This window comes from Hypomesus transpacificus, chromosome 1 (assembly GCF_021917145.1).
Source record: "Hypomesus transpacificus isolate Combined female chromosome 1, fHypTra1, whole genome shotgun sequence".
Classification (NCBI taxonomy): Eukaryota; Metazoa; Chordata; class Actinopteri; order Osmeriformes; family Osmeridae; genus Hypomesus; species Hypomesus transpacificus.
In genome coordinates this window covers 3,374,311-3,399,323 of record NC_061060.1, presented here as the reverse complement: position 1 = coordinate 3,399,323, position 25,013 = coordinate 3,374,311, and the positions used below count along the sequence as shown (strand labels likewise).

At 45.7% G+C, this 25,013-nt stretch overlaps 5 protein-coding genes across 6 annotated transcripts; 1 reads left to right on the top strand and 4 right to left on the bottom strand.

Annotated features, from left to right (window-relative positions):
* Nucleotides 1-993: 993 nt before the first annotated feature.
* Nucleotides 994-3,058, bottom strand: LOC124469313 (F-box/LRR-repeat protein 12-like). Of its 2 annotated transcripts, none has more exons than XM_047022518.1 (3): nt 3,041-3,058; nt 2,674-2,749; nt 994-2,453 (listed from the first exon to the last, which is right to left on the bottom strand). In XM_047022518.1, exon 3 carries the CDS (start codon nt 2,439-2,441, stop codon nt 1,419-1,421), a length of 1,023 nt encoding a protein of 340 aa, XP_046878474.1. In that variant the 5' UTR covers nt 2,442-2,453; nt 2,674-2,749; nt 3,041-3,058; the 3' UTR covers nt 994-1,418. The 2 variants fall into 2 exon arrangements, with proteins under 2 accessions (XP_046878474.1, XP_046878463.1); XM_047022507.1 differs by lacking the exon at nt 3,041-3,058 and adding an exon at nt 2,895-3,033.
* A 544-nt stretch (nt 3,059-3,602) lies between these two features.
* On the top strand, nt 3,603-7,103 carry cops6 (COP9 signalosome subunit 6). Its single transcript, XM_047022493.1, has 10 exons — nt 3,603-3,695; nt 4,235-4,360; nt 4,512-4,643; nt 4,848-4,936; nt 5,048-5,110; nt 5,248-5,295; nt 5,775-5,889; nt 6,003-6,095; nt 6,327-6,427; nt 6,583-7,103. The coding sequence occupies exons 1-10, from the start codon at nt 3,653-3,655 to the stop codon at nt 6,721-6,723; spliced, it is 951 nt and encodes a 316-aa protein (XP_046878449.1). The 5' UTR covers nt 3,603-3,652; the 3' UTR covers nt 6,724-7,103.
* A 593-nt stretch (nt 7,104-7,696) lies between these two features.
* On the bottom strand, nt 7,697-9,842 carry LOC124469346 (formin-like protein 3). Its single transcript, XM_047022577.1, has 5 exons — nt 9,806-9,842; nt 9,445-9,508; nt 9,298-9,342; nt 8,994-9,154; nt 7,697-8,870 (listed from the first exon to the last, which is right to left on the bottom strand). The coding sequence occupies exons 1-5, from the start codon at nt 9,809-9,811 to the stop codon at nt 8,094-8,096; spliced, it is 1,053 nt and encodes a 350-aa protein (XP_046878533.1). The 5' UTR covers nt 9,812-9,842; the 3' UTR covers nt 7,697-8,093.
* Nucleotides 9,843-10,351: 509 nt separating this feature from the next.
* On the bottom strand, nt 10,352-19,142 carry mcm7 (minichromosome maintenance complex component 7). The gene is made up of 15 exons (XM_047023098.1): nt 18,939-19,142; nt 17,214-17,293; nt 16,778-16,942; nt 16,503-16,627; nt 16,136-16,316; nt 15,847-15,984; nt 15,399-15,548; nt 15,168-15,282; nt 14,833-14,964; nt 14,630-14,713; nt 14,165-14,376; nt 13,654-13,919; nt 13,145-13,313; nt 12,053-12,162; nt 10,352-11,565 (listed from the first exon to the last, which is right to left on the bottom strand). The coding sequence occupies exons 1-15, from the start codon at nt 18,967-18,969 to the stop codon at nt 11,340-11,342; spliced, it is 2,184 nt and encodes a 727-aa protein (XP_046879054.1). The 5' UTR covers nt 18,970-19,142; the 3' UTR covers nt 10,352-11,339.
* Nucleotides 19,143-20,487: 1,345 nt separating this feature from the next.
* Nucleotides 20,488-24,330, bottom strand: LOC124470417 (myb/SANT-like DNA-binding domain-containing protein 4). The gene is made up of 8 exons (XM_047024287.1): nt 24,011-24,330; nt 22,764-22,834; nt 21,416-21,577; nt 21,266-21,318; nt 21,105-21,161; nt 20,830-20,895; nt 20,599-20,718; nt 20,488-20,520 (listed from the first exon to the last, which is right to left on the bottom strand). Exons 1-8 carry the CDS (start codon nt 24,169-24,171, stop codon nt 20,488-20,490), a joined length of 723 nt encoding a protein of 240 aa, XP_046880243.1. The 5' UTR covers nt 24,172-24,330.
* Between the last annotated feature and the right edge of the window lie 683 nt (nt 24,331-25,013).

The window sequence follows — 25,013 nt, the reverse complement described above, 5'->3', positions numbered from 1 at the left end:
GGTTGTGAACCTGTAAGGCAGGCTGATAAATAGCTGTTCTGCTTTGAGATTTGAGGATGGTCTGGTCATAATAAACACTGATAAACATTGGATATTGAAGGACTTTAATTGTTGTGTCTATTCCAATATGTAATGATGGTATTCAATGACACAAATCTGTGTTCTAGAAAGAGTGGTCTGGAGTCGCAGAGGTCCGATAATATCAGCTCTAATGCAGCAGTTGGAAAGTACAGAGTTCTGGGGTTGTCTACGTTTTCTTACCCGCAACAGAGTTTGGGCTGGTTCACAAAGTCCAACTGGCTATCTGTCCCTGCCCCAGCATATATTATACAGTGCAGTATGATAAAAAGAGGGTTGAGCTGTCTCATGCATCAGGGAGTTGTTCTTGCTGGCGCGTCCCACCTGCTCGGGTGCTGTTTCAGCCCGGTTTCAAGGTTGTTTCTGAAATGAAGAGATTAAGACACAAATACAGCCTGTTCCCCACACCCTGTGTGAGACACGATTAAGCCCAGGCAAACTTCTAAGTTCATAAGACATAACTTTAATAAGCACAATGCATAACTTTAATAAGCACAATATTAGGGCTGCAACAACAAATTATTCCACTATAATCACAGTATTGTGCTGACTTATCTTTCACCTAGGGCAAATAATCAATTTAGGCAAAGCTTAAATGCAGGGTCAATCAGGTCATTCTTCGAAACTTCTTAGCATTTTGGTTAACTTTCAGTTGTGTTCAATTATAGCTTTAGACCAGGGGTGTGTTTTAGATATTTGCCTGCTCCAACACACCTGATTTAAATGAATAGTCATTACTCGGCTTCCACAGAGCTTGAAAACATTCAATCATTTGAAACAGGTGTGCTGGAGCAGGGAAACATCTAAAACATGCAGCCCTCGAGGACCACGAATGTCCACCCCTGCTTTAGACCGTCATCTGTGTATTAGCTGTAGGAGGGAAATGCAGAAATTAAGAGACGTTATTGTTTCAGCAATGGTTTATTGATAATGGTTTAATCAAATTTGCAATAGAAAAAGGTTCTATCACAGATCTATTCTTCTGAAAGTAGCAGAATAAAGCTTTGAGGACTTCAGTCCATTGAAAATGAATTCTTTTTCTTCTTAAGACAGATAGTAGCTCAGTCCCCTAAACAACATATTTGAGTAATGACCAATGTGTAAAAAAAAAAACACATGTATACATGATAGATTTAAGCACAGCCTCCACACTAAAATACTTGGTTATGATTTCAAGTGAATGAACTAAAACAGACACAATGTTTAACTCTCTATATGACAGAATGTCGAGCATTAGAGCGTGGAGATTAGATCTTAATTCGAATAAGAGGAGTATTTGTATTCTAATTCCAAAAATAAAGTAATAGAAGGGTACTTTTCCTCATAGATACATGAATAACCTAGTCTGAATTTATTGTTACAGTGCAATTGGTGAACACAAGTGCGCACCGTGGAAGGAGGGCTACAAGGGAGCGACGTAGGCTAGGTACAGGGTCATTCTCATCCAGTTTGTCGGGGTTTTCACCACCCCTATCAACACCAGCACCCTCGCCACCTTCCTCTCCCCCTTCCTCCCTCTCCCCCTCCCCCTCCTCTGTCCTCTGTCGGGCCTGAAAAAACACCTCACAGAACTCAAGTCTTCGCAGTTCCTTCAGTGTCCTGCAGCTACGCAGCACCTGCATTTCACTCAGTCTGCAGCCTCTCAGGCGTAGCCTCTGCAGGTCCTTGAGGCGGCTGGCACACAGGAGCCCCGGACCCACTTCCCTTCCTCCTAGGCTGAGTTCCTCTAGGCCCCGCCAGCCTGCCCCCAGCCCCAGAGAGGCCATCTGCATCTGAGAGCCTGGCCGCCCAGAGTTGCCTATCTCTAGGTACTTGAGCCTGTAAAGGCCCTCCACTGTGGAGCCAGTCTCCCTGGCAGCACTGCCTCTAAGGCCTGCAGCGGTGACACGCAAGACGTCCCGGAGCTCCAGGCGAGAAAGCTTCTCCCATGAAGCCAGACTCTGCAGATGCTGGTCTGTGAAGGAGGGTACGTTGTCAAGGACTATCGTCTCTATGGCAATCCCAGACGTGGAAGCAGACCCTTTCCTAGTCTCAGCCCGACCCCTTTGCTGAGCATGGGCAGTAGATGCCTTTTCAGAACCGTCTAGTTCACAGGGGGGATTCTGTGTGAAAAACCCTTGTGGTAGCTCACAGCCACGCAACTCAAGGATCTGAAGGGTTGGAGGTAGGAGCTGGCAACTGCGCAGGCCTCTCAGGTCAGCATGCAACAGGGAGAGTCTGCGCAGGCGGGGGCACCTGGCGGACAAGGCTTTGAGCCAGGACTCTGAGAGAAAGGCCCCACCTCTGGCCGACAGCAGCAAACCGCGCAGGCGCAGGCATCTCAACCCACAGCCCAGGTACTGGCGCAGGAGGACCCATAGCATGCGAGATGTCACCTGACCCATAATGGCCACCGAGGACAGGGAACACAGAAGGAGAATGGAACAAACACGACACAAAAGGACAAATGTGTTTGAGTTCATATCATGTTAAATAATATATTTATTAACTGAAGCACGGATGAAGAGATTACACCGACAAATACGTATTTTAAGAAGCAAATGTAAACAAATAGTATCCAACTTGCTTCAGAAATTTCAAAAGAAACATTCTTACCCCTTTCCATGCCGTAAGATCAACAGCTCGCCACAGTCTTTGGTCTTTTACCAGCCGTTTCCATCTCTTACAAACTCTGAAAATGCATTAGAATTATATGACGAATAAGAATCATCTTTCCATGGCCATGCACGGCAAGGAAGGTAGGACGTAGCCTGGCGAACATTACAGTACGCATTTCCCTACACTAAAGTAATCATAATAATTTTACTTGCAGTTACCTTCCACTTCGGACAAGCTCTCGTACACTTAAGTAAGATAAAATATCAATTAAAATATTCTCGGGGAAGTAGTCGAGGGTGCAAGTTTTTAAGTCTTCCATTTTGTAAACAAAGTAACGTTACACGGACAAAATATGCCGACGTACCAGAATTGCATTCAGGTCAAAAACCCTGAAGAAACGGTTGCTAAAGCGACTTCCGGACCTAGCCGCAGTGATGCCGGAACAACGACTGATGGCGGTTCACGGGTTTTATAGTCAAATGTCCTGTAAGATATATATATATATAGTCTAGCTATATAAAGTCTATATGATTTTTTCGCAGAAGAAATTGACACATTTGTTAATTGATGAACACTCTTTAAATTAAAAAAGAGCTGTCCACACGTTTTCTGTGAGATTGCGACATCTAGTGGCGAGAATGGAATCTCTGGGTTACTTCATCTGTTTCAATCCGATGGTGATATTCAATGCGTAGCGTACCTATAATATTTGTTAAAGCCAGAATCATACACGAACAACATATTGATTACTATATCTCAACATGTTATGTCCCATATCCTATAGGCACTATTTGTGCAATTTGGCAACTGGTAGTAATGCAATTTCGTGGAGGCCAACTGCCATGAAACATCACACAGCAAGAAGACGAACGATTTGGCGACTTTAGTGGCAGAGATGGCTCCTGCAACGCTTTGGTTAACTTGGTAGTGCCGTTCTACTGAATGCGCCTGCGTACCTGTCAGTCGGTCGGACAAGATGGCAACGATCAATGGTGGAGGAATGGAGGTGGATGGGGCAGGTTAGAGTTGTTATTCTAAAACATTAGTAAAACCCCTTATTCGTATTACCTGGTTTGCTGTTGATAAAACGTGCAATGTTTAATAGGTAGCAATGTTTTCATCCATTTGGTGTATTGTCATACCAACTCTCATGCTGATTATATAGCTAGCGGCTAGCTAGCCTACTAGTAGTACAGCACATTAGCCGACCACTGATGTTAGGGACCTGACTGTTGAAGGCCAGTAACTTTAGCAGGTTAACTTTAGCCAACGTTAGTGTTGTTATATGTCTAAATGAACTAGGCTAGCAAAATACTGTGTTAAGTCCTAAACTGTTTCTCAAAACATTCTACAGCGAAAAAAGACGTGTTGTATTAGCAGCTAGCTAGATAGCTAAAGCTTGTTGTTTTAGCTAGCCTGTCAAGCTAACACAATAACTCAACAGTTGTTCTACTATTCTGGGGTAATGTTAGCCAAGGATGGTCACGATAATACCTAACTCAGCCACCTTAAAGCTGTGTTCATAATCCCCCTTCCTTCCCTATTGTTCGTCTTCCAGCTAGCCCCAGTGTTATGGCCTCGGGGGTGACTGGGAGTGTATCGGTGGCCTTGCACCCTCTAGTGATTCTCAACATCTCAGACCACTGGATACGTATCCGTTCCCAGGAGGGGCGGCCGATGCAAGGTATGTAACAGTGGAGGCTATCCTATACTTTCACCCTGACGCTGCAGAGTGAGTCGAACTGGAATTCCAGAATCAAACACGTGACAAATGAGCTGTTTTGCACTTCCTGTCTTGCTGTTACTGCTCCCTACAACTGTTAACGTCTTTCCAGTGATTGGAGCGTTGATTGGGAAGCAGGAGGGAAGGAACATCGAGGTGATGAACTCCTTTGAGCTGTTGTCCCACACTGTAGATGACAGGGCGCATATTGATAAGGAGTACTACTACACCAAAGAGGAGCAGTGTGAGTTATATTGTCACTGTGTCAATCTGTCAGGACTGTGTCTTGGTGTTAAACTGATTACTGCAGGTCAAAAGACCACGTGATTATTTCTAGAGCTGATTCGAATTTTGTACCATAATATATCTAAGGCTAACTATGTTAGGGGTTTTACAAAAACAAAAGCCCAGTGAGTGACAGTTGTCCCTGAATTTCTTTGTTTCTCAGTCAAACAGGTCTTCAAGGACATGGAATTCCTGGGGTGGTATACCACAGGAGGCCCTCCTGACCAATCAGATATTCATATCCACAAGCAGGTAGGGCAGTGCTAAGTGGGATTAGTTGTACATATAAGTAAAATGGACATGAAAAAGGAGCAAGGAATAATGTCACATATATTCTCATAAGTGTTCGTTTTTTCATTTTAGGTGTGTGAAATTATTGAGAGCCCCCTGTTTCTCAAGTTGAACCCGATGACCAAACATACAGATGTAAGTTTCTAATTTGTTTTAGTGGAATAACAATTTTCTGTTTCTTAGTAGTTGAATGGTGTGTGTGTGGTGTATTGTGGATGGCTATATATTGTGAAATGTGCTGGAACGCTAAGATGCGTTGTCTCACCCTGCAGTTACCAGTCAGCGTCTACGAGTCTGTCATAGACATCATCAACGGAGAGGTATTCAACGTTCCCTCAACAAACACAGTCCACTCCGTACAGGTTACTCATGACTCAGGGGGAGTCAGATGGCTGAGCGGTTAGGGAATCGGGCTATTAATTAGAAGGTTGCCGGTTCGATTCCCAGCCATGCGAATGACGTTGTGTCCTTGGGCAAGGCACTTCACCCTACTTGCCTCGGGGGGAATGTCCCTGTACTTACTGTAAGTCGCTCTGGATAAGAGCGTCTGCTAAATGACTAAATGTACTCATGGCTACATTTACATTTATCAGACGCTTTTATCGAAAGCGACATACAAGAAAGAGCGTGCGTAGGTCAATGATCATAAACAACCAGATAGCCCCCAAAACAATGTGGGTAGCCAAAACATGAAGCATACATTATGAAAAGCAAATAAGAGCCAATGGGAAGAACTAAAAGAACGTGGTTGATGAAGGGTTGATTTTAAGTTCGGAATGTCCATGCGTCCGTTTCCTAGGCGACCATGCTGTTTGCCGAGCTAACCTACACGCTGGCCACAGAAGAGGCCGAGAGAATCGGTGTTGACCATGTGGCGCGCATGACCGCCACAGGCACCGGGGAAAACTCCACGGGTAACCATAGTAACGACCGCAGACGTGTTCTCGGTTCTATCTTTTGCCTAGGACGTCCCGTGTGCCATGACCTCCGCTTGACGTGTGTGTCCGTGTGTGCCTGTGTTTTCAAGTGGCAGAACACCTCATAGCCCAGCACAGTGCTATCAAGATGCTCCACAGCAGAGTGAAGGTCATCCTGGAGTATGTGAAAGCTGTTGAAGCGGGTGAGTTGTGACATGGTGTGTGTGGGAATAGAAATCTGTGAAGGGGTTAGATGATGACAGCCTGTGTTCACGTCCCGATCCCCACCCGTGCCAGGACAAAACGGTGATCTTGTATCTCGCCTTTTTTCAGTTGCGTAATGTAACCTGATAACTGAATCACTTCGTTGTGTGAATGTGTTTTTGTTTTTTTCTCATTGTTGTTCCCCTCTTCTGTGACTCTGCACCTGTAAGGAGAGGTACCGTTCAACCATGAGATCCTCAGAGAAGCCAATGCTCTTTGTCATAGACTGCCCGTCCTCAGCACTATCAAATTCAAGACTGACTTCTATGACGTAAGTGCCAAGTGTCCCTTATACCTGTTTACATTTCCTTGTTGACGAACAGAGAAAGAAGAAATTCATATAAAATCCTGACCTAAATATGACCTTGTCTCATCATTTCTGATGAGTTATTGCTTTTGGATAAGTTGCCTTTTTGTCTCCTGCAGCAATGCAACGATGTAGGCCTCATGGCCTACCTAGGCACCATAACCAAGACCTGCAACAGCATGAACCAGTTCATCAACAAGTTTAACGTCCTGTATGACAGACAGGGCATCGGTCGAAGGATGAGAGGACTGTTCTTTTGAGGAATGGAGAGAATGTGTAAAGAACGGATGACTTGGAAGAAAGATGGAGTGGTCACAAGCACTGCAAAGTTTCATTTGCTTGTCTGCGTTTTTTGTAAACACACTGACACACACTCAAGTGAAGATTAGCTTCTTATCAAACTGGTTTACTGTTTTCTAAGGTAGCCCACGCTTTAAGTGTCTCAAAGAGCACTTGTTTGTACCACTTAAGTGTACCGGAAGAAGAAAAAACATGTACAAAATTACTCACGTAAGCACTCATTGTGTATGTATGTTGAGTATGCACATCAATGGATCCATGTACATGAACAGAAATTACATTTTCCCCTCATGCTTTGTTTTGTTTTACTTTTTCTGTAAGTAATAAATGATCTGCTGTTTTTTTTCGTGGGACTTTGATTCTTCTGTTTGCCAAATCACAGCATTGTGATCCATTTCCTCTTTTCCTTACTTGGTGTTTTTGAGGGAGCGTTCTCTGTCATGTTCAGTAACACAACTTACGGTGTGACAGAAGACCAGCATCTTCAAATAAGCATGCTAAGCCAACTTTGTAGAGTCAGCATGGCTGCAGGTTTATAGTCTGGAGTTCAATGTGTTTCTCGTTAGCAGGCCTTTTGATGTACCGTGTTCTTGCTGTGAACAGCCTCAGGAGACGGTGTGGGGCGCTGGTTAGCAGGAAGGGTGTAGCGATATATAAAATGTGGTACGGTTTGAGTTAAAGACCTTACAGTAGTCAGTGTTTATATTGCTATTAAAACACAATGGAAGTCAACCTAATGACCACCACTCTAGTTCCTCCATGTTGCTTTACTAGCTGGCTTTCACTAGCCATGTGGTGCCAATGGGGGGCAACAGTTCCTTCCATAGGCTTGCACATTTCCTGTTGCCACGTTTTCATTTTTGCTGTTTTTCCACCATAAAATCTACTGAGGAAAACATTGCTTTTGTGACAAAAAAAACAATTGACAAAAAACACCTTTTGAACGTTTATTAATCATCATTATGATAATGCTGATATCTGTCAATGCACAACACTCTTGTTACTGTATCATAATTATACACAAAATATGAATGGTAACTAGTAGGATCACATCTTTGTAATAACTTTACCATAGGTAAAGCAACATATTGTAACATCAGCGACACCATAGCCTAAGCACAGGCCAATTTTGTGCATTTGAATTGTTAAAAAAGCACCAGAGTTAGCCCCCAGCAGTACAGCTCTGACATTCTCATTGTTTCTGTGAGGAAAAGTGTATTTGATATTTAAAAATAAAGTTTATTCACGTTGTTGACTTAAACCTTAAGGCAAGAAACAGCTTCCCCCTCCATCTTCCACGACTTCCATGCTGCCTAGGGGGGACCAGGGACTACTCACTGTCAGAGGCTGCATCAGCAGGGTCTGGGTACTGGAAGCGAGCTGGATCATAGAGATCATCCCGGTAGTTATACGGGTAGGGATAGTAGTAGGGGTAAGGGTAGGGTAAGGGCAGTTTTTTGGCGATGGTTGCAGGGGGTGCTGGTTCCACCACCGGCTCTTCCTCTACTTCCTCAATGGGGAGCGCAGGAGGGAGAGGGGCCGTCTTGCCCTTAACAGCCCTGGCGGGGTGGTCGATGAGACAGTCAGGATCCCAGTATGGGTCGCAGTCATACTCCATGCCCTTGTATGTGCGGATGGGAGCTGGAGGAGGAGCAGATTTCTTGGGTGGTAGAGGTAGCGGGGTAGACTTCTTGGGTGGAGCTGGGGGAGGAGGTTGAGGCTGAGCTACGGGGGCTGGGATCTCGTACTTCTGGGGCTTGCAGTGGGGATGGTAGCGCGGGTCACAGAGCACAGGAACAGCTCCCGTGGGGAGGTAGACGATGTGTGGCTTGCAGAGGGGATCCTTGGCGTTGCACAGGTAGAGGACATCTGCCTGGGAGAGGGCTGGAGGGGGAGGGGGGGGAGGCAGTTGGGGCAGGGGTATGCCTTTTATTGGTGCGGGAGGGGGAGGGGGTGGGGCTTTGCATTTCTTGTCGGTTGCGGGATCACATTTCTTGACGGTGGGCACTCCCAGCTGGTTCTGGAGGACGGAGGCGTCTGGCCCGTATGCCTGCTCAAGGTGCCTCATTTGCTGGTACAGCATCCTGATCCTGTCAATCTCATACAGCTTGGAGGCAGAATACAGAGTCGGAAAAAAAAGCAGGGATTAGTGAGAGAAAGAGAGAGATAATGAATCAGTTGCCATTTCCTCAGCCATATCACCCTCGCGTCTGCCCTCTGACTGGCTCACCCCCTCGGTGTGACCGATGCTGGTGTAGTAGCGGTAGTACGCCTGGAAGTCTGGGTTTCCTCTGTACCACCTGGGGTCCACGTTGCGTTTTGATCTCGAGTGAGTCAAGAAATGGTTGGCCTTATCTGAATCGATACTCAATACATTGGCAGGTGCCAACTCTGTCGTGTGCCACAGCCAAGGAGAGACAGGAGGAGACAACTATCAAGAACACAATCTTCTTTGACAGAAACACAACAACCTGTGCTTTGAAACATTTTGAATCTGAAAAAAGCAATATTGCAGAAAATGTGAGTGCAGTTACCCTCTTGTTTGATGATGTCATACAAAGACATTGCCTCCAGCAGACCTAAATTGAGATTTGAAAAATGCCTCAGATATCAAATTCTTTACTCTTATACTCGTTAAGTACATTATCAAACAAATAAATAAATTACAAACAGAAACTGACCTGGGATCAACATCAGACAGTATAATACCCCAACCAACCACGGTGGAGAAAACATGTTGATCACCTGCAATCCAGTCATCAGGTTTTATTAATTCTGTTTATGTTGAATCATTTTCAACGGGCTTCAAGGTGTAAGTGATAAAGATGTCCACACTCTTATTATCGATCTATAATCTAACCTAAAAATGTATAAGAAACTGTTTAAAACACAATAGGAATCTTTGTAATGTCAAAAATGCAAACATGAGTGAAATGAAAGACTAAATTGCCTACACTATTCAATATGTATAATTTTATCTCCATACACGATCTTAAATAATCTAACCTTCTAGAAGGTTGTCGTTGGAGAAGACCCACTCACCTGCATGTTGTCTTCACTGAACTGCACTGATCAAGTGCGTTTAATATATGTGATCGTGTCAACCACTCTGACGCGTGCTGGTTTGGCCAATAGACTTATGCAAGTCGTGCAAAAATACAAGCGGTCCGTCCTCCCTTTAAAATCTGCCTTTAATACTGAGCTTCTGGCGCCAATTATGTAAAATAACCCCGAATTCGAGAAGCAAAGCCATAAAAAGTCCCGACTTCAAATGGAAACTGACCGTTAATTCTGGGAGGAAAGCATCACCTGCTGCGAATAGAAATGCAGTAAGCTGTAGCCTGTATACAATCCAAGACCAGGAGCACCGAGTTCAGAAAAAAAAGAAAAAGGTTTATTCGGGTCTAGTATAGTATATAAGTAAAACTTAATTTTCCAAGTCATTTTGGTGCCTTCTGTGATGTACTACTGATGCAATTAAATGATATGATTGGAAAAGTACGGACATTTTCAGGGGAAGGGTGGCAAATATCCCACGTACACCTGCTATTCGGTCGGCATGTTTGCATTAAAAACGGCATTCTGAGACATAGGCCAACTTTTTAATTTTGAAGAGATGCAGTCTAGTGGGGAGATCATCCAGTTTGACAATATGTAGGCTTTTTTAAATACATTTTTTTTTACTCAAATAATATGGTATTACCCATGTACAGAAGTAAAAAAAAATAAGTATCACAACGTCACCCTGAACGGCGAATTAGGCTACAGAAAACATCTGTCTCAATCTATAATAGCGTGTTTTAAACATTGTCCGCACTCATTGTAACAGAGCACAATCCCCCAGGAATTTATTTTCTTACATTGAGACATTTTCCATAGATCTGTAAATACAGTCATTCCCTTTAAGAGTTTATAGTTAAAACACGTCTACAGGTGCTACTAAAAGCAGCAATTACTGTCTCCACTGCAAAGCTGCTCTGATAACAAACCAGGTGTTTGAGAAAGATTGAGGTTTTCCAACATGTACGGACATCTTATGGCGCTATTGAAATCACTTGCTCCATCTAAAATCTATCAAACAAATGTGTTCATTTGGCGTAAGAGAAGTATACATTTCCATTGCCATAGTTTGTTTCTTTTTACACAAATGATAACATTTACGTCCGTGTAAAATGCCAAGTGGGTTTAACTGAAGATATAAATTTGCATCTTTGACAGATGCAAACAGCCACTACATATTTGCATAAAAAAATGATAAAGGAGTATACTTCATCTAAAATCGAAAGAAATATATTTACAATATTCTTTATTTGGGAACACACAACATAAAAAAAAACACAATAAAGTCAAGAAACAAACCCTTCTGTAATCCCATGAGCTAAATGACTGCAGAGCCGCCACAACAGCTAGCAGTAAAAACCATGATGGGCGTGAAGGCAGATTCAAATAGACAGTCCATTACAAGTCTACATAAGCAGCTCATCAGAAGGGCAGCTTGAACTCTCGCGGGTTTAAGCTGGAGACCGCATAATCAAGAAGAGTTGTTCGAAGTCTCGCGGGATTACGCCTGGTGTGTTCAGACGAAGGTGACTCGTGTGCGGCCCTGGTTCACCTGCCACACGTTCAGCTCCTCGTACTCCTCCAGCGCCTCCTGGAACTGGGCGGGGGTGAAGCCCCGCGACACACAGCGCTGCTCCGCCTCCGCCATGCGGACCACGCCTCCGGCGCCGCCGCGCCCCGCCACGCCCTCCGTGGCCAGCTCACGCAGCAGGGAGAAGATCACGTCGGCCGGCCGCTGGGCTCTGGAGCAGACGAGAGGAAGAGACGGTCAGACAGGATGGAATCAAGGAATCAGCATCATCAAGTAGCTTCTGTTTAGCATCCAGTTTCATTCATTTAGCAGATATTTTTAAAATGTTTTCTCCAAAAGGGTTTCCTTTTGTCTCCATGCCTAGAGGGATGTACTTAAACCCCACCCTTTGTACATGAGAGCAGAGTCAAAACGAGCCCAGAAACGTGTAAACTCCTTTACCATTAACACGCTGTCGTGTCAACAGATACCGCAGTAAAAACCCAGGAATTTTACCACTTCCTCCAGGGTGAGCAGCCTCTTTTATTACAGCTACCTGAGGGACTCGTAAACCCCCCGTCCCCCCCTCCCCAAAGGTTAGACCCCATCCCGCGAGGTGGCACAACCCCTTTCATCATCCGGCTGGGTAGGGCAGTCACGTCAGGTGGTGTAGAAGGGCACCAGCAGGAGGTGCTGACAGACAGGGTGGTGCTACTGACCTGGTGGTGCTGGACTTGTCGGCCTGCAGAGAGTCCTTAGACATCTCCATGAGTCTCATGGCCTCGTTCACGTCCTCCTTCTCTACCTGGTCCACCAGACGCAGACGGGCCTGACAGGAACCAGCAGAGGACACGGGTTAAAGACACAGATAACTGACTTGGAAAAAGGGGCTTGTCTTCCAAATGTACACAGGAATGTTGGTATTGAATGATGGACTGGGGTGTTCTGGGGACCGTGGAAGGCTGCGCTATGCCGGCACTGTCAGACCGAGACAAGTGCAATGCCCTCTGTCATGGCTGGCAACTGCCCAAGTCTCCGCCTATCAACACCGGCTAATCTCTCCATGAGGGGGGTGGGGGGGGGGGGGAGACAAGACAGGAAGAAGAGTAGAACACAGAACCGTAAACTGGTTGCCTGGTGACATCACATCGGGTCGACATCATAGGTTACAGGAGAAGTCTAGTTCCAGTCACAGTCAGTTTTGCATGGGTTTGCACAGCTGCTCCTACGCACACAGGCTGACTGCCCACCCTGCAAAGCTGACCAGGACCAGACAACACTGCCAGCACCAGGAACCCCACTTCCTAGGGGCCCCGCCTCCTGGGGGCCCTAGCCCATGCACAGTGAAACCAACCCCCCTGCACACCAGCTACTAAAGTGGAAAGAAACAGACGCCTGTACTGCTGCTAGGTTGTTGCTGGTGTTGCGCCCCCGGTGGACGTCCGTCAGAAGAGCAGGGCCAGCAGGGGTATCATGAAGTGCTGACCATGCAGTAGGGCGGGTGACTCAGCTACCTGCACAAACAGCACTTTTGACATCCAAGGGCTCGAGCAGAGCAGAGCATCACTCCTCCATGTCCACATCGTCACAGACAGGCACCTCGTACCGCCTGACGTCACGCAGCAAAGTCTGGTTTCCCCCGGCGTGTGAAAGAAGTGCTTACATTGCGGTAGGACGAACAACACAACTACCTGCACTGTAAGCACTTTAGCACGCACTGGGGCCTTAGGTGGACGACACCACCACCACACATGGGGCAAGCAACCAGGGCCTGTTCCTGTAGGGGGGTGAGGGTGAGGGAGGAGGCTCACCAGGGCGGTGGAGAGGCGCAGGATGGAGAGCAGGGTTCGGGCGGAGGTGAAGGTGGTGTCCTTGCTGACGCGCGCCTCCTTCCTCATCTCCACGTAGGCGGCTGTGATGTAGTCAGCCAGAGCCTCGGGCACCACCGGCTGACGCTTCTTACACTGAGAGATGTAGCGCCTGGTGGAGGAAACACCACCCGTCAGACTGGCAGCTGCACAGGACAGTGAGCTTGTCTGGCTGAATCGGCCACAGTTACATGATGGACCCAAGTGCTCATGTTAAATGTGCATAATCAACAACCACATTTTACAACGGTCAACTACTCATACAATATTTGTCATTATCGGAACATCATACATGACTACCTCTGTAGAGTCGACCCAGATTGTACTTAAACACCATCAAATCAAGGGAATCACGTCTGCAAACTAGCTCGTCGATATTAAAATAGACACTTGTCAGTTTGAAGATAAAACGAGTTCCAGTTTCCCTCCGGCGGCGTGGCCTCCCTGCTGACCTCATGAGCTTCATGTCGATGGGGGTGAAGTGGGTGGGCGGCTGGCGGGAGTGCTGGTGGACGTAGGTGATGTGCTGGGCGAGTCGCAGGTCGGAGTCTGCATCCGGCTTGTCCTGGATCAGCCACAGCAGGTCGAAGCGGGAGAGCAGCGCGGCGGGCAGCTGGATGTTCTGCTCGATGGTCTTGCGGGCGTTGTAGCGGCCGTAGGCCGGGTTGGCGGCCGCCAGGATGGAACAGCGGGCGTTGAGGGAGGTCATGATGCCCGCCTGGCAGAGAGACACAGAGCGAGACACAGAGAGAGAGAGGGAGGGAGAGAGACACACAAACACAAAGTTAAAAGCCTGATAACCCATTCATTTGAACCCATTCATTTGAATCAGGTGTTGAGAAGGCTGAACTGGGGGATGGGTCCAGCTCAGTACTACAGCATTTGACAGCAAATCAAGTAACTTTAGATGCAACTTCCTGCTAAATGAACCCATAATGAACCATCCCCGGGGGCCGCTCTCACCTTGGCGATGGAGATGGTCTGCTGCTCCATCACCTCGTGGATAGCCGTGCGGTCGGCGTCGGCCATCTTGTCAAACTCGTCGATGCAGCAAACCCCCTGGTCGGCCAGCACCAGGGCCCCGCCCTCCAGGGTCATCTCCCCGGTCAGGTGGTCTCGCATCACGGCCGCCGTCAGACCCACGCCAGAGGACCCCCGTCCTGTCGTGTACTGGCCTGGGGGTGGGAGGGGGGGGAGTGGGGAGGAAGAGAAGAGGGGAGGCCCCTTCAGTCTGGTTGTCGAGTATTGGGCTGAAGTGGTCATTACGTGTTTCCTATGCTGAGATGATCGTTACGTGGCTCCGAAAACGGAAATACTGACACTGCTACGCACTTCTGCAGAGATGGTAAGGAGAGGAGATCTAGGGGAGGAGGAGAGCTAGAGTACGGGAGGAGATCTAGGAGGAGGTGTGGAGAAGATGAGACTCACTGCGAGGGGCCAGGCGGTCGATGTAGGACAGCAGCTGAGACTTGGCAACTCCTGGGTCTCCCATCAGGCAGATGTTGATGGTGCCTTGCGAGGGAGCAAAGCCGATATGATTATGAATTCAATCATCCAGGCAACACGATTCATCAAGTGCTGCGGCCGCAGAACGCAGCCCTGATGACAGGCCAGAACGTAGCCCTGCTCACCTCTGATCTTCATCCCTTTAGGGGCCTGCTGGACGCCCCCCACCAGCAGCAGCAGGAGAGCCTTCTTCACGTCCTCGTGGCCGTATATCTCCGGGGCGATGGAGCCTGCCAGCTTCTCGTAAAAGTCCTCCTCTGCAACAGAAAGAAGAGTTAGACACGGCTATATCATCCTAGGAGTCTGGTGCTCAGCGGTCCAAGAGCATCTGACCACAGGTCAAGATGTCGCAGGCTCAAATCTCCCCCACCACCTAACTGTAAATCGCTTTGGATAAAAGCGTCTGCTAATCTGAATCATCTGAATTCATGACATTATTGTATGTCGCACACACACACACCTGTGATCAGCTGGAGCTCGTCCTCGCTGAGCTCCCCGCTCCCCAACTCGTCGTCCTCGGTCTTATTCATCAACGTGACGCTGTGAGCCTCCAGGTACGTCTCTGACAGGAGTCCCTGACGACGCCACACACACACACCAGGTCAGCCAAACAGACGGTCAGAGCGCATGGTCACAGTTTAACGTGCGGTCAACGCAGGGTCACCGCAGGATAGAAGGGAGGACGCCTCACCTGCACAGCCTGCCTGAAGCCGGTGCGGAGCAGAGGGAGGAAGACTCCGGCCACGGCCACGTGGTCCCCGGGCTGGGCCACACGCGTGTTCTCACCGCGAGCGTAGATGCTCATGCTCCGGGGGATGTTCCCCACCGGCACCTGGTCGCTCTGGAGACAACAGGGAGGGGGGGCGGGGTCACACAGCAGAAGTCACACAGCAGCAACGCATGCACTCATGGAACAGGTGAGAGCGGGTGGGTGTTAAAGCACGGTATCTTGTACCACAACATAATAGGGTTTAATTTTCAAAATAATGGTTTTAAATCTGTGAAACCCATGGAAAAGAAATTGCGAAAGAGGGGAGGGGGGCTCTACAAATAAAACTGGATTCGATTGTAAAATATTTATATTATATATATTTTCCACGCATCACACAGTAAAACATTCTTCTCTTGTTGACTCTTACGTGTTCCTGAATGCGCAGTTCCTGGAACTTGACGAACTTTGACCCTCTGGTCTGCAGGTACAGCCTCCCTCCAGACTTGTTGGTGACACACTCTTGGCTGGGACACATGATGAGGGGCATGAAGGTGGGGGACTGGATCTGAACAAACAAACACAGAGGAATCAAAACAAGCATTTGCACTTTCATCCACAATTAAAACTGCAGTCACACATTCAAAAGGAAAGTCTGCTTTTCCTCAACATTTCCATTATGACCTTTAGCCTAGTTTGTGTAATCATTACTAACTTACCGGCTGATAGGTTTCAGCACCGCACTGGTCACACGTGTAAGTAGCCACCGCCATCATAGGTTTGACCTCAGTGGCACGCGTAACAATGCCCCTCACCGTCACCAGGTGACCGATGCTGTCTGCCCGCACATCACGGACCACCTTGGGTTTGTTGGTGGTGGGAGGTTTGAAGTACAGCTCACTGTGGAAGGGAGGGAAGCCGTAAGATACGACATCGCACATTCTCAGATTCCGAGGTTCTAGAGTGTGTCGCATCATTCCAAAGCCATGTTCCGCATCTCAATAATGTACAGGCTAATGCAAGCCCAGTGTAAGGAAGAGACCTCCACACAGAGGCTCGGAGGCAGGGGGGGGGGACAGGACGTACAATCTCCTCATGAGCTCTGCTGGGTACTGGTTGCGGGCGTCCCTGTTGTCTGCGGGGTCGTGACCCCTTTGCTCGATCATCAGCCTGTGCTCGATGTAGACATCCAGGGAGTCTTTGGCCACCACCTGCTCAAGAGACAGACGGAGGTTACTCCTGTCACGGCACACTGAAAGATCCACACACGCAGACTAAATTACCTCCATCTGTTGATAAGTACAGCTCAGACCCGTCAGAGAAATTGATCACACACACACACACACACGTGGGGAAGCTACCTCTCTCTCACGGTACTCTGGCAGCAGCTCCTGGATGGCGTCTGAGAACAGGGCCGTGTAGCGCCTGGCGTTTTCACAGACGCTCTCCACCAGCTCTGGGTCCTCCTCCGCCAGGTCGTCCAGGTCCACCTGGAGGGCCACCTGCTCCCTGTGGGCCAGGGACACCTGCACACACACACGTGCTGTCTTCAGGGAGGTGCCACACTATACTGTTCAGACCATGACTAAATCAGTATGTTAAGAGCGGCTACTAAAATTCGGGTCAGAAATCAATTGGACTAATTTGGGTGACAATTGTAGTGTCTGTAGGTGGTATGGGGTGTAACACTGACTAAAAGCAGGGATGAATGAATAATAAATGTGTGAATTAGACCCAGACAGCATTCAAGAGAGTGATGGTGCGACATGAGTGGGTGCTTATCAGCCTCCTACTCACAAGCTGAGCTCCATATTTGAACACTTTCTTCCCAGAATCGTCTTCACTGTAAAACTCCTGCAGGAAACGCTTGCATTTCTCTGAAGGATAAAGCATGATAAGACAAACTCATCAATTGTCTACATTTAAGGAGATAACACACTTTTCATGCATACTAAACAATGACCAACGTAGCACCCAAGTGACAAAACCAACAAATCTCAATCATATTGACCGTTAGTACAACTAGTTAGTTTTTCAAGTCTTTATCCAAAATATACTAGAAACTTGAAGATGTAAACAAGAGATAAGCGGGCCTACACACAGGGAGCTAATTTGTTGTCCTGCGACGACCCCTTTGTTGGATAACATCCTTTAATCTCGATGAGTCACTATTGCTTACCGTACAGCGAAGAAAAACAGACGCAAATGCATCCCTCATCGTTTCGATAATGTTCGTGTATTTTTCTACGATGTTACCAATAGTATGCATTATAAAACAACAGACTCACGCGAACAACTGCCAATTCAGGGTCCATTTTTTTTTTTTTTTTTTAAATACCCATCAGTTATCGAACCGAAACTAAAAGATTTTTTTTAATTATGATAGCTAAAAACGAATTCGGTACTTGGATTCAAGTATGTTTTCTACACTTTCTTCCCCACTTGAACAAAAAAAAATCTTCATCCCTACCAAATTATTTCTCCGTTCGGGTATGTTTTGGTAAACAAAGCAGCACATGGCTTTTGTGCCTCGTCACTCAGTCCAATCTTCCGCTATTCCTACGCACGTTAAATAGTGCTGCAACTAAAAAATGCGCACTCGGTCAAAATTAACTTGAGCATCGTCATGAAGTTTAATCGAAATGTGTGACATTAGTGTGCAATGAAGCCGTGGCTACTTAAATTGTAAGCAACGTTAAATCTGTCTTTCCAACTCGCTTTGTTAGCATTTAGCTAGCTAGCTACAGCTAATCAAATCAGGAAGACTAGAGCGAGCTAGCTACCTCGCTGAAGTCTACAGTCGATAGCTATCCTAGGCTAGCTAGGTAGGCTACTTAAGCACCACCTTCTACTGTATCAAGCTGAAATAGACTCCAGCTAGCTGAAAGTAACCTGTAGTGCCCAACGGCTCCAGTTCCAGTTTTGATAAATGTTTTAACTACGAAAGTACTTATGCATATCTCTTCATGGGATTAGATTTAGTGCATTTAACGGCCATGTGAGAACCTTCTCGCGCGTGCTTCTTTGTTTCACGAGTTCCATCCGGGTTATTGAACCCATTCTAGTCAGGAGCACGCCAGCAATGCTAGAACTACCACCAAACTTTCTTAACTAATGTTAGCTAGGTAGCCAATTTGATGTGATACGTTTAAGTTATACAGCTATGCACGAGAGGTAAACTGGTATTGTTATATGCCTTTAATCGTCCTTTCCAAATAATACAAGCCTCTTGACAATTGACTTGGGTTAGTCGAATAGTGCGAGCGTGCCCATGACACACTAGCCACTTTAATGTTTCCAAGAGCCTGCGTCCGGTTTTAACTAAAGCAAGTTGCAATCAATTGTAGAAGAATACAAAAATGCAGGGCTTACTATAGCTTTCCAAATGGCATTTTTGCGAAGATAACTGTACAAACCAACCACCTGTAGCAGGCTGCAGTCAGAACTAAAACTAGCGAACTCGCTAGGCTTAGTTACGCTGAAAAGACTGCTTGAGTATCGTGTGAACGTAGTTAAACGTACCTTTCTCAGCCAAATAATCCTTGGGGGCCATTATTGCTAATGCCAATTTTTAAAGATATTGACTATAAAGAAATGTGCAATCAGAAAGTGTGTTATTATTTGTTTCGCACAGCCACCGGAGACGATTCTTCACAAAGTGCTCTGAAAACGGCGTAAAACTGGCGCGAGTCTGCCGACCTCACTGTCCAATCAGATTAGGAGCTGCATATGCCACAGACGTTCTTATCCTGTGGCGGGAAAACTCCGACGAAAGAAGAGTCACGTGATTCAACAAACTAGCATACCTCTCGTCATCACTGGCGCGAAAAGTTGTGACTGGATTTTAACAGAATTAGTTTGGTGTTCCACAGACCGTTTCGCACCACCTCGAGCAGATTAACCAGAGGTTAGATTTGGCGAAAGTGGGACATTAGATCTCAGGTAGTGTGGGACAGAGATCATAAGAAAATCGTCTACATTTACCTAGACTTGGTCAGTAGGCGGTACTTTTCTACGTCTTCATCTGTTATGCCAAACACCACCTGCTCTGGAGCAGGCAATGTTTAAGATGACATGAAGATGTATAAAGCACCGCCTACTGACCAAGTCTGGGCGAATGAAGGCGATTTTGTTAATTGCAAGTCATTCCACAGCATCAACATTCAAGTCAAGGCTAAATAATTTTTTTCCTCATTCTGGCACATTGCCTGGATAGACATTGATAAAGGGCTTTCCTTTTTTGCACATAAATATTCAAACAGAATAGTTAGATTGATGTCCTTCATGGAGTCCTTTAAAATACACATGTACTTTAATGTTATCTTGTGGAAGTATCCCTATCGTCACATGCTTCTGCAGATGACTTGTGACCATCAGCGCATGGTCACCAGTAGGGCTGGCCCAAGCCTTTACCGGTCCTTAAGCAGAATTGATTTTGGGGCCCGTTGGCGTTGTTAATAAATATATATATAAAAAAACATTAAACTGTAATTTAATGTGCTCTTGGGGGCCTTTGGTGGTCACGGGGGCCCTAAGCAGTCGCTTAGTTCGCTTATGCCTTGGGCCAGACCTGGTCACCAGCATTGAGGCAAAGTGGCCTGCAGTCCATGACTCCCAGACAGGGACATGCACAGACCTTTGGAGGGGCTATAGGTAGGGGCACTGGCAGAAACTCTGGGCCCCATACTTAAAATAAAAAAAGTTTATCATTTCTATTAGTTTTTCAATTTGTTGGGGCCCCTGTCAGTCAGGGGCAATTGGAATTGTCCTGACTTTCCCCCCCTATACGGCGCCCCTGGCTATTGGGGCTATCAACAATAGGTTTGTTCGACTTCATGCAGCTCCAGTGGAGCCGACGGCCGGCTGCAGCTGGCTGACTTGAAGCAGTGAACGCAAATAGCCCGTAGCTGTGCACATCCCTGCTCCCAGATCATTAGGGAGTCTGCTCTGTGACCATCCCTGTTTGGAACTCCGGACCAACCTACTGGTAGGACTCACACAATGTTTTCCCTCATACACAACACAAATACCACAACTTTTCTCCACTTGTTTTTTATTTATTTCATTTATTTCATTCTGGGGGTTTCATTCTCTTCTCCCTTTCCTAGGAACAAAAAGAAATACATTTGAGTTTAATTGTTACCTACCCTGGGTGAGGAATACAATTCAGTTACTGGAATACCTTCTTTTCATGCTCTAGTTTCTCCACCTCAAGCTGAATTTTTCTAATTTTGAGTTTTTTGTACTCTATGTCCAGCTCTAAGGATCTTTTGTACAGGGTCCTCACACTGTCTGTTCCAACCTGAAATAAATTACACAGTTTCTTTAACATATAAGCCTCGTCCCTTTGCAAGGCTCACTTGAAACATGCGAATGTTATTTTGACCTGTTCAACTTAAGGTTAATAGTTTACCCCAGGTGATCCGCTTGGCCTAGAAGTGGAGGCAATAAACTCGGGGGGAGGAAGATTTCCCTCTTCCTGCAAAATGAACGTACAAGCAATGGAAGCATTCAATTAATTTTTGTATGGAGAACACTTGAGGAAGCCATGTCTCATGTGCATACTATAACACCATTACATACTATACCACCATTACCAAGAAAACGATTCCAGACAAGTTTCCACACTCATTATCTGTGTTAAGATGGGCCCGTTTAAAACTGGATAAAACATGAAAGTGTAGTCACCCCCGAAGTTCTCTCTGAGCATGTCGACAGCGCCTCCTTGTCATCTAGGACCTCCACCTAAGAAAACAAAGCAGTGTAATGTATAATGTGTGGTCTGATCCATCCACCATCAGCAACCACATATTCCATGCCAGAGTATACACGACTGGCTAATCTGTTACCTTTGTATGCAGCAGTGTGGGTGGTGACAACAACAACAAGGATTCTCCTTCAACTGGAGAGAAAATGCATTTGACTACTCTCACAATAATGATACAGTAACTTTGAATTCGCAACCCAGCAATTTTTTACAACGCCTCATTGAAACGTACCCTTCACAAATATTCCTGTTTGGGAGCTGCCATTTGTGTCTGGGGATATGCCCCATTCCGTTAAGGGGCCACCCTGAATATTGGAGAGGCCCAGCTCCTCAGCAGGAGGGTAGTCCTGTGGACGAGGGGCCCCTGCTGTCTTCCCCGCCTCTTTCCTGTTGGCTGCAAGCAATTTAAAACTCATTTAATTGTTGTAGCATAACATTTCATCCTAAAACAAAGACATATTAAAGCACTAGCCATGTAGAGATGAGAATTGATAAGATTTTAATGATTCCGATTTTCAAACCCATGGTTTCCCAGCTGTGCATTCACCTATCAGTCCGCCTCTATCACCAGATTCGTCACGAATTCACAAACATATCAAAGCCAAATCAAGATGCCATTTCAAGATGTTACCTGAATGCCAAGGTGATTATTAAGTACGTAACTGATCTGATGACATTGTATGAGCTAGAATAGCTCGCAGTGTAAAGCAGTGGCATAGCCTATTACACGTTTTGCTCAAGTGCGATCCAATCCCACTTCATGCGAGCCTTCAAATGTTTTATTTTGTCTCCATTTATTTTGTTGTGAATGGTAATGTAGTGCCCACGTAGACTATGCTTTTATATTCGTTGCAGCAAATATGAGATCCGACTGGATAATCGCCAGGAATATGTTTGTGAATTTGTGACGAATCTGGTGATAGGGGCAGATTGATAGGTGCACGCACAGCTGGGAAACCAGTAGGTTTGAAAACCAGTTGGCTTGTAACACCGGAGCTAAAATGTATGCTTTAAAGACGGGACAGAAGATAGCGTGATCAACTACACACAATAAAAGCAAATTGCTTCACACAGTGACAAGTGGTTGTGATCACTTTTGAGGAGTTTAGCTCTACCTTGTATGGTTAAAGATGAAGCGCGAACGTCATCTGCGCTGCTGGATGCATCGAACACATTACATTCCAGTAATTTCATTCCATGCTGTGTGTTCAAATGCTTCATCATATTTGTTGTATTTCCTCCCTTCGACGAAATAGACTTCTTACACGCGTTACAAGTGGTGTTATTATCATTTTGTCGTGTGAAATACAACCAAACTTTAGAACGCTTCTTTCTAGATGCCATGTTTGCTGCTGAATAGTCTGAAATAAACTATAAAAGTTCGCGCATGCGCAAAGGCACAGAGAACCGTTTGCAGAATCGTTAAAGAATTAACGAATGGCTGACGATTCCAAAGAATCGGTTCACTTGGAACAGTTTCTAAACAAGAACCGGACCGGTTCTCGATTCCCAACCCTACATGTAGCGTACATGTAGCCATGTAACTTCATGACATTTGAAAGTAGTTTAGGCCTACTTACCGGTTTGAATTATGTTTTTGTGTTTATGCTTTATTTGCTCCCAGGATCTTTTCACACTGCCATGGTTGCAGCTGAAACAACAAGGGAAAATGGTCTCATACGCGATAAGAATATATCTGATTAATAGGATGGAAAACTCTAGTGTAAGAGTCAAATCTACCAGTTCCTTATTGGGGGATTTCAAAAGGAGGGTTAACGTAGGCTACTCTGAGTTGAGCAATTACTTGACCTGTCAAACTCGATTGACAGTTGCAGAACAAGTGGGAAAAATGAGTTCAGTCAACTTGGAGTCTAATTAACCCTGAGTTAAGCTTGCGCACGATGATTTAAAAAGCCCTCATCAATGTAACACAAATAACACTATGCTATTTATCATGGCCACAGGATAAAGACTCGAAATGCCATTTTTTTCCCAGTGGAATTAGAAAGACAGCTTTTGCCAAATATGAACCGATATTGAGGCAAATAATACCAGGTATTTTTTATTAAGCAATGGGCTACCATAGCAGCAGCCAAAGAAAGTGAGTTCAGGTCTGCCAACTTTTCCCAAAAAATTGGAGTGAGATTTGGTATTTGGTGGGGCCAATCACAATTTTCCAGCCAGTAGGCCTTTTTAGCCAATACTATTGGACAAAACGTTGAGGCAGGGTGAACAGGTCCACCACCACCGCAATCAGGCTGAAGAGATGGCCAACGGAATTGCCTTTGAGATGGGAAGTGATTGGTAAAAAAGGATGAGCTAGCATATTGTACAGCTGACTGCTCGTTCCGTGTTCGTTCGTGTTCCAAACTGAGAGCATATGTTGTGTCATAGCCTATGGCTAAGAATAGGCTATTGTTCAGGTAAATTATTGTGCAGAAAAAAACGGTAGAGCTATCGCTCATTAATATATTCATCAGGGAATCATCGAATCGAGGTCTGATCACCCTCTCCCGACTGAGATTTCTGCGGAGTATTTGTGCTTCGAAATCAACTAGCTCCTCGAGAAAGAGACGCGCCTTGTCTGACTGACACATTCAGGTTTCAGTTGAAGAGCAGGATAAACTCGGGGTTAGTTTAATAAAACCTGCTAGCGAGCAGGTTAGCTTCACGGAGTATGTTGCCCTAGTAACAGACTCAGAGAAACGATGAACTGGTTCATTGAAACCGTAACCCAGTTTCCATCAACTCTGAGTATAGGCTAAGTTTTCACTAAACTGGCTTTCTGAAACACCATTGAGTGATATTGAGAAGCCTATTAACTTACGCATTCACGCAGTCGGTTATTTTTTGCCATATGTCCTTTCTTTTTCTGGCAGCTGCAGCTGTGTAGCTTTTTTCCTGTATTATGTGTTTAAACTCTTCATATTTGTTTAAGATGATCGTTTTCTCTTCTTCAGTGAAGTAGGCTGCTCTAGACTTGTCCATGTTTTCGACTGGTTATACGTTGCTAACACCGTCCATTTTATGTTACAACGCTCGTCGCTACAATGAGTAAACCTGGGGTGATTTAACAAGTTAACCACCACCGTCACCGACCCTGCTTATGCGCAATTGCGGTTGTTAGGCTTAGTGAAGCCAGCTGACGAAAATAATCACGGGCTCATGTTGAACTTGCTTTGTAGTACAGGCTGGCCACCACAAGGTGCTCTATGCTCTCCGCTTGTATCCCAAATGTGACGTTAAATGGAACTCGTAGGCAAAGTGCTCAGTTAGCAGCACCTAAAACTTTGTTAGCAAATTCTTAATTCTATACATATTCCTTTTTATAGATGTTATTGTTGTGTGTTCTGTCATTGTTTATCTGTGCTTTGCTGCAAACCGAATTTCCCTGTGGGACAAGGGACAAGAAAGAACAGAAGTGAACTCTTTGTAATCTAATATCACATCCATCAAGGACTTTGCTTCTTGAAGACATCAACAGTTAAAAAAAAGAAATGAGATAAAACGGCTTTGAATAAAGCAATGAAACGTGTTTTATTTTAGTGGAAATATAAGGTCACATTAACAGAAAAAAATACCTGCATAGCCTATATTATCAAACAATCCATAAACAGTTCTAGTTTTAGACTACATCATATATATACCCCAAACATTTATCAAAACCCTAACAAACAAACGAACTGTAAAACATAAAAAATAACTGAACATTTGATCATTGCAGCCTCTTCAGGCCCATGTACCAAACCTTTCCTCACAAACCAAGTTCACCCAAGTACATCATGTTCAAGCTACCCACACATGCATCATGCACAGGGCAGGTCTGGGGC

Coding starts and splice junctions, on each gene's coding strand:
- LOC124469346 (XM_047022577.1), bottom strand. Junction 9,155..9,297: donor TGACATCATCAAACAAGAGG/GTAACTGCACTC, acceptor GGCACACGACAG/AGTTGGCACCTGCCAATGTA. Junction 8,871..8,993: donor GCATCGGTCACACCGAGGGG/GTGAGCCAGTCA, acceptor TCTGCCTCCAAG/CTGTATGAGATTGACAGGAT.
- LOC124470417 (XM_047024287.1), bottom strand. CDS start 24,171: ATGGACAAGTCTAGAGCAGCCTACTTCACTGAAGAAGAGAAAACGATC. Junction 21,578..22,763: donor CAAAAACATAATTCAAACCG/GTAAGTAGGCCT, acceptor AATTGCTTGCAG/CCAACAGGAAAGAGGCGGGG. Junction 21,162..21,265: donor CCACACTGCTGCATACAAAG/GTAACAGATTAG, acceptor TTGTTTTCTTAG/GTGGAGGTCCTAGATGACAA.
- cops6 (XM_047022493.1), top strand. CDS start 3,653: ATGGCAACGATCAATGGTGGAGGAATGGAGGTGGATGGGGCAG. Junction 4,644..4,847: donor CTACACCAAAGAGGAGCAGT/GTGAGTTATATT, acceptor TTTGTTTCTCAG/TCAAACAGGTCTTCAAGGAC. Junction 6,428..6,582: donor TCAAGACTGACTTCTATGAC/GTAAGTGCCAAG, acceptor TGTCTCCTGCAG/CAATGCAACGATGTAGGCCT.
- LOC124469313 (XM_047022507.1), bottom strand. CDS start 2,995: ATGGAAGACTTAAAAACTTGCACCCTCGACTACTTCCCCGAGAATATT. Junction 2,750..2,894: donor GAGCTTGTCCGAAGTGGAAG/GTAACTGCAAGT, acceptor ATGCATTTTCAG/AGTTTGTAAGAGATGGAAAC. Junction 2,454..2,673: donor ATCTTACGGCATGGAAAGGG/GTAAGAATGTTT, acceptor ATTATGGGTCAG/GTGACATCTCGCATGCTATG.
- mcm7 (XM_047023098.1), bottom strand. CDS start 18,969: ATGGCCCCCAAGGATTATTTGGCTGAGAAAG. Junction 14,377..14,629: donor CGACCGCCTGGCCCCTCGCA/GTGAGTCTCATC, acceptor TCCCACCCCCAG/GCCAGTACACGACAGGACGG. Junction 12,163..13,144: donor TGCGCCTCTCCACCGCCCTG/GTGAGCCTCCTC, acceptor GGTTCCTGTCAG/GCCCGTCTGCGTCTGGTGGA.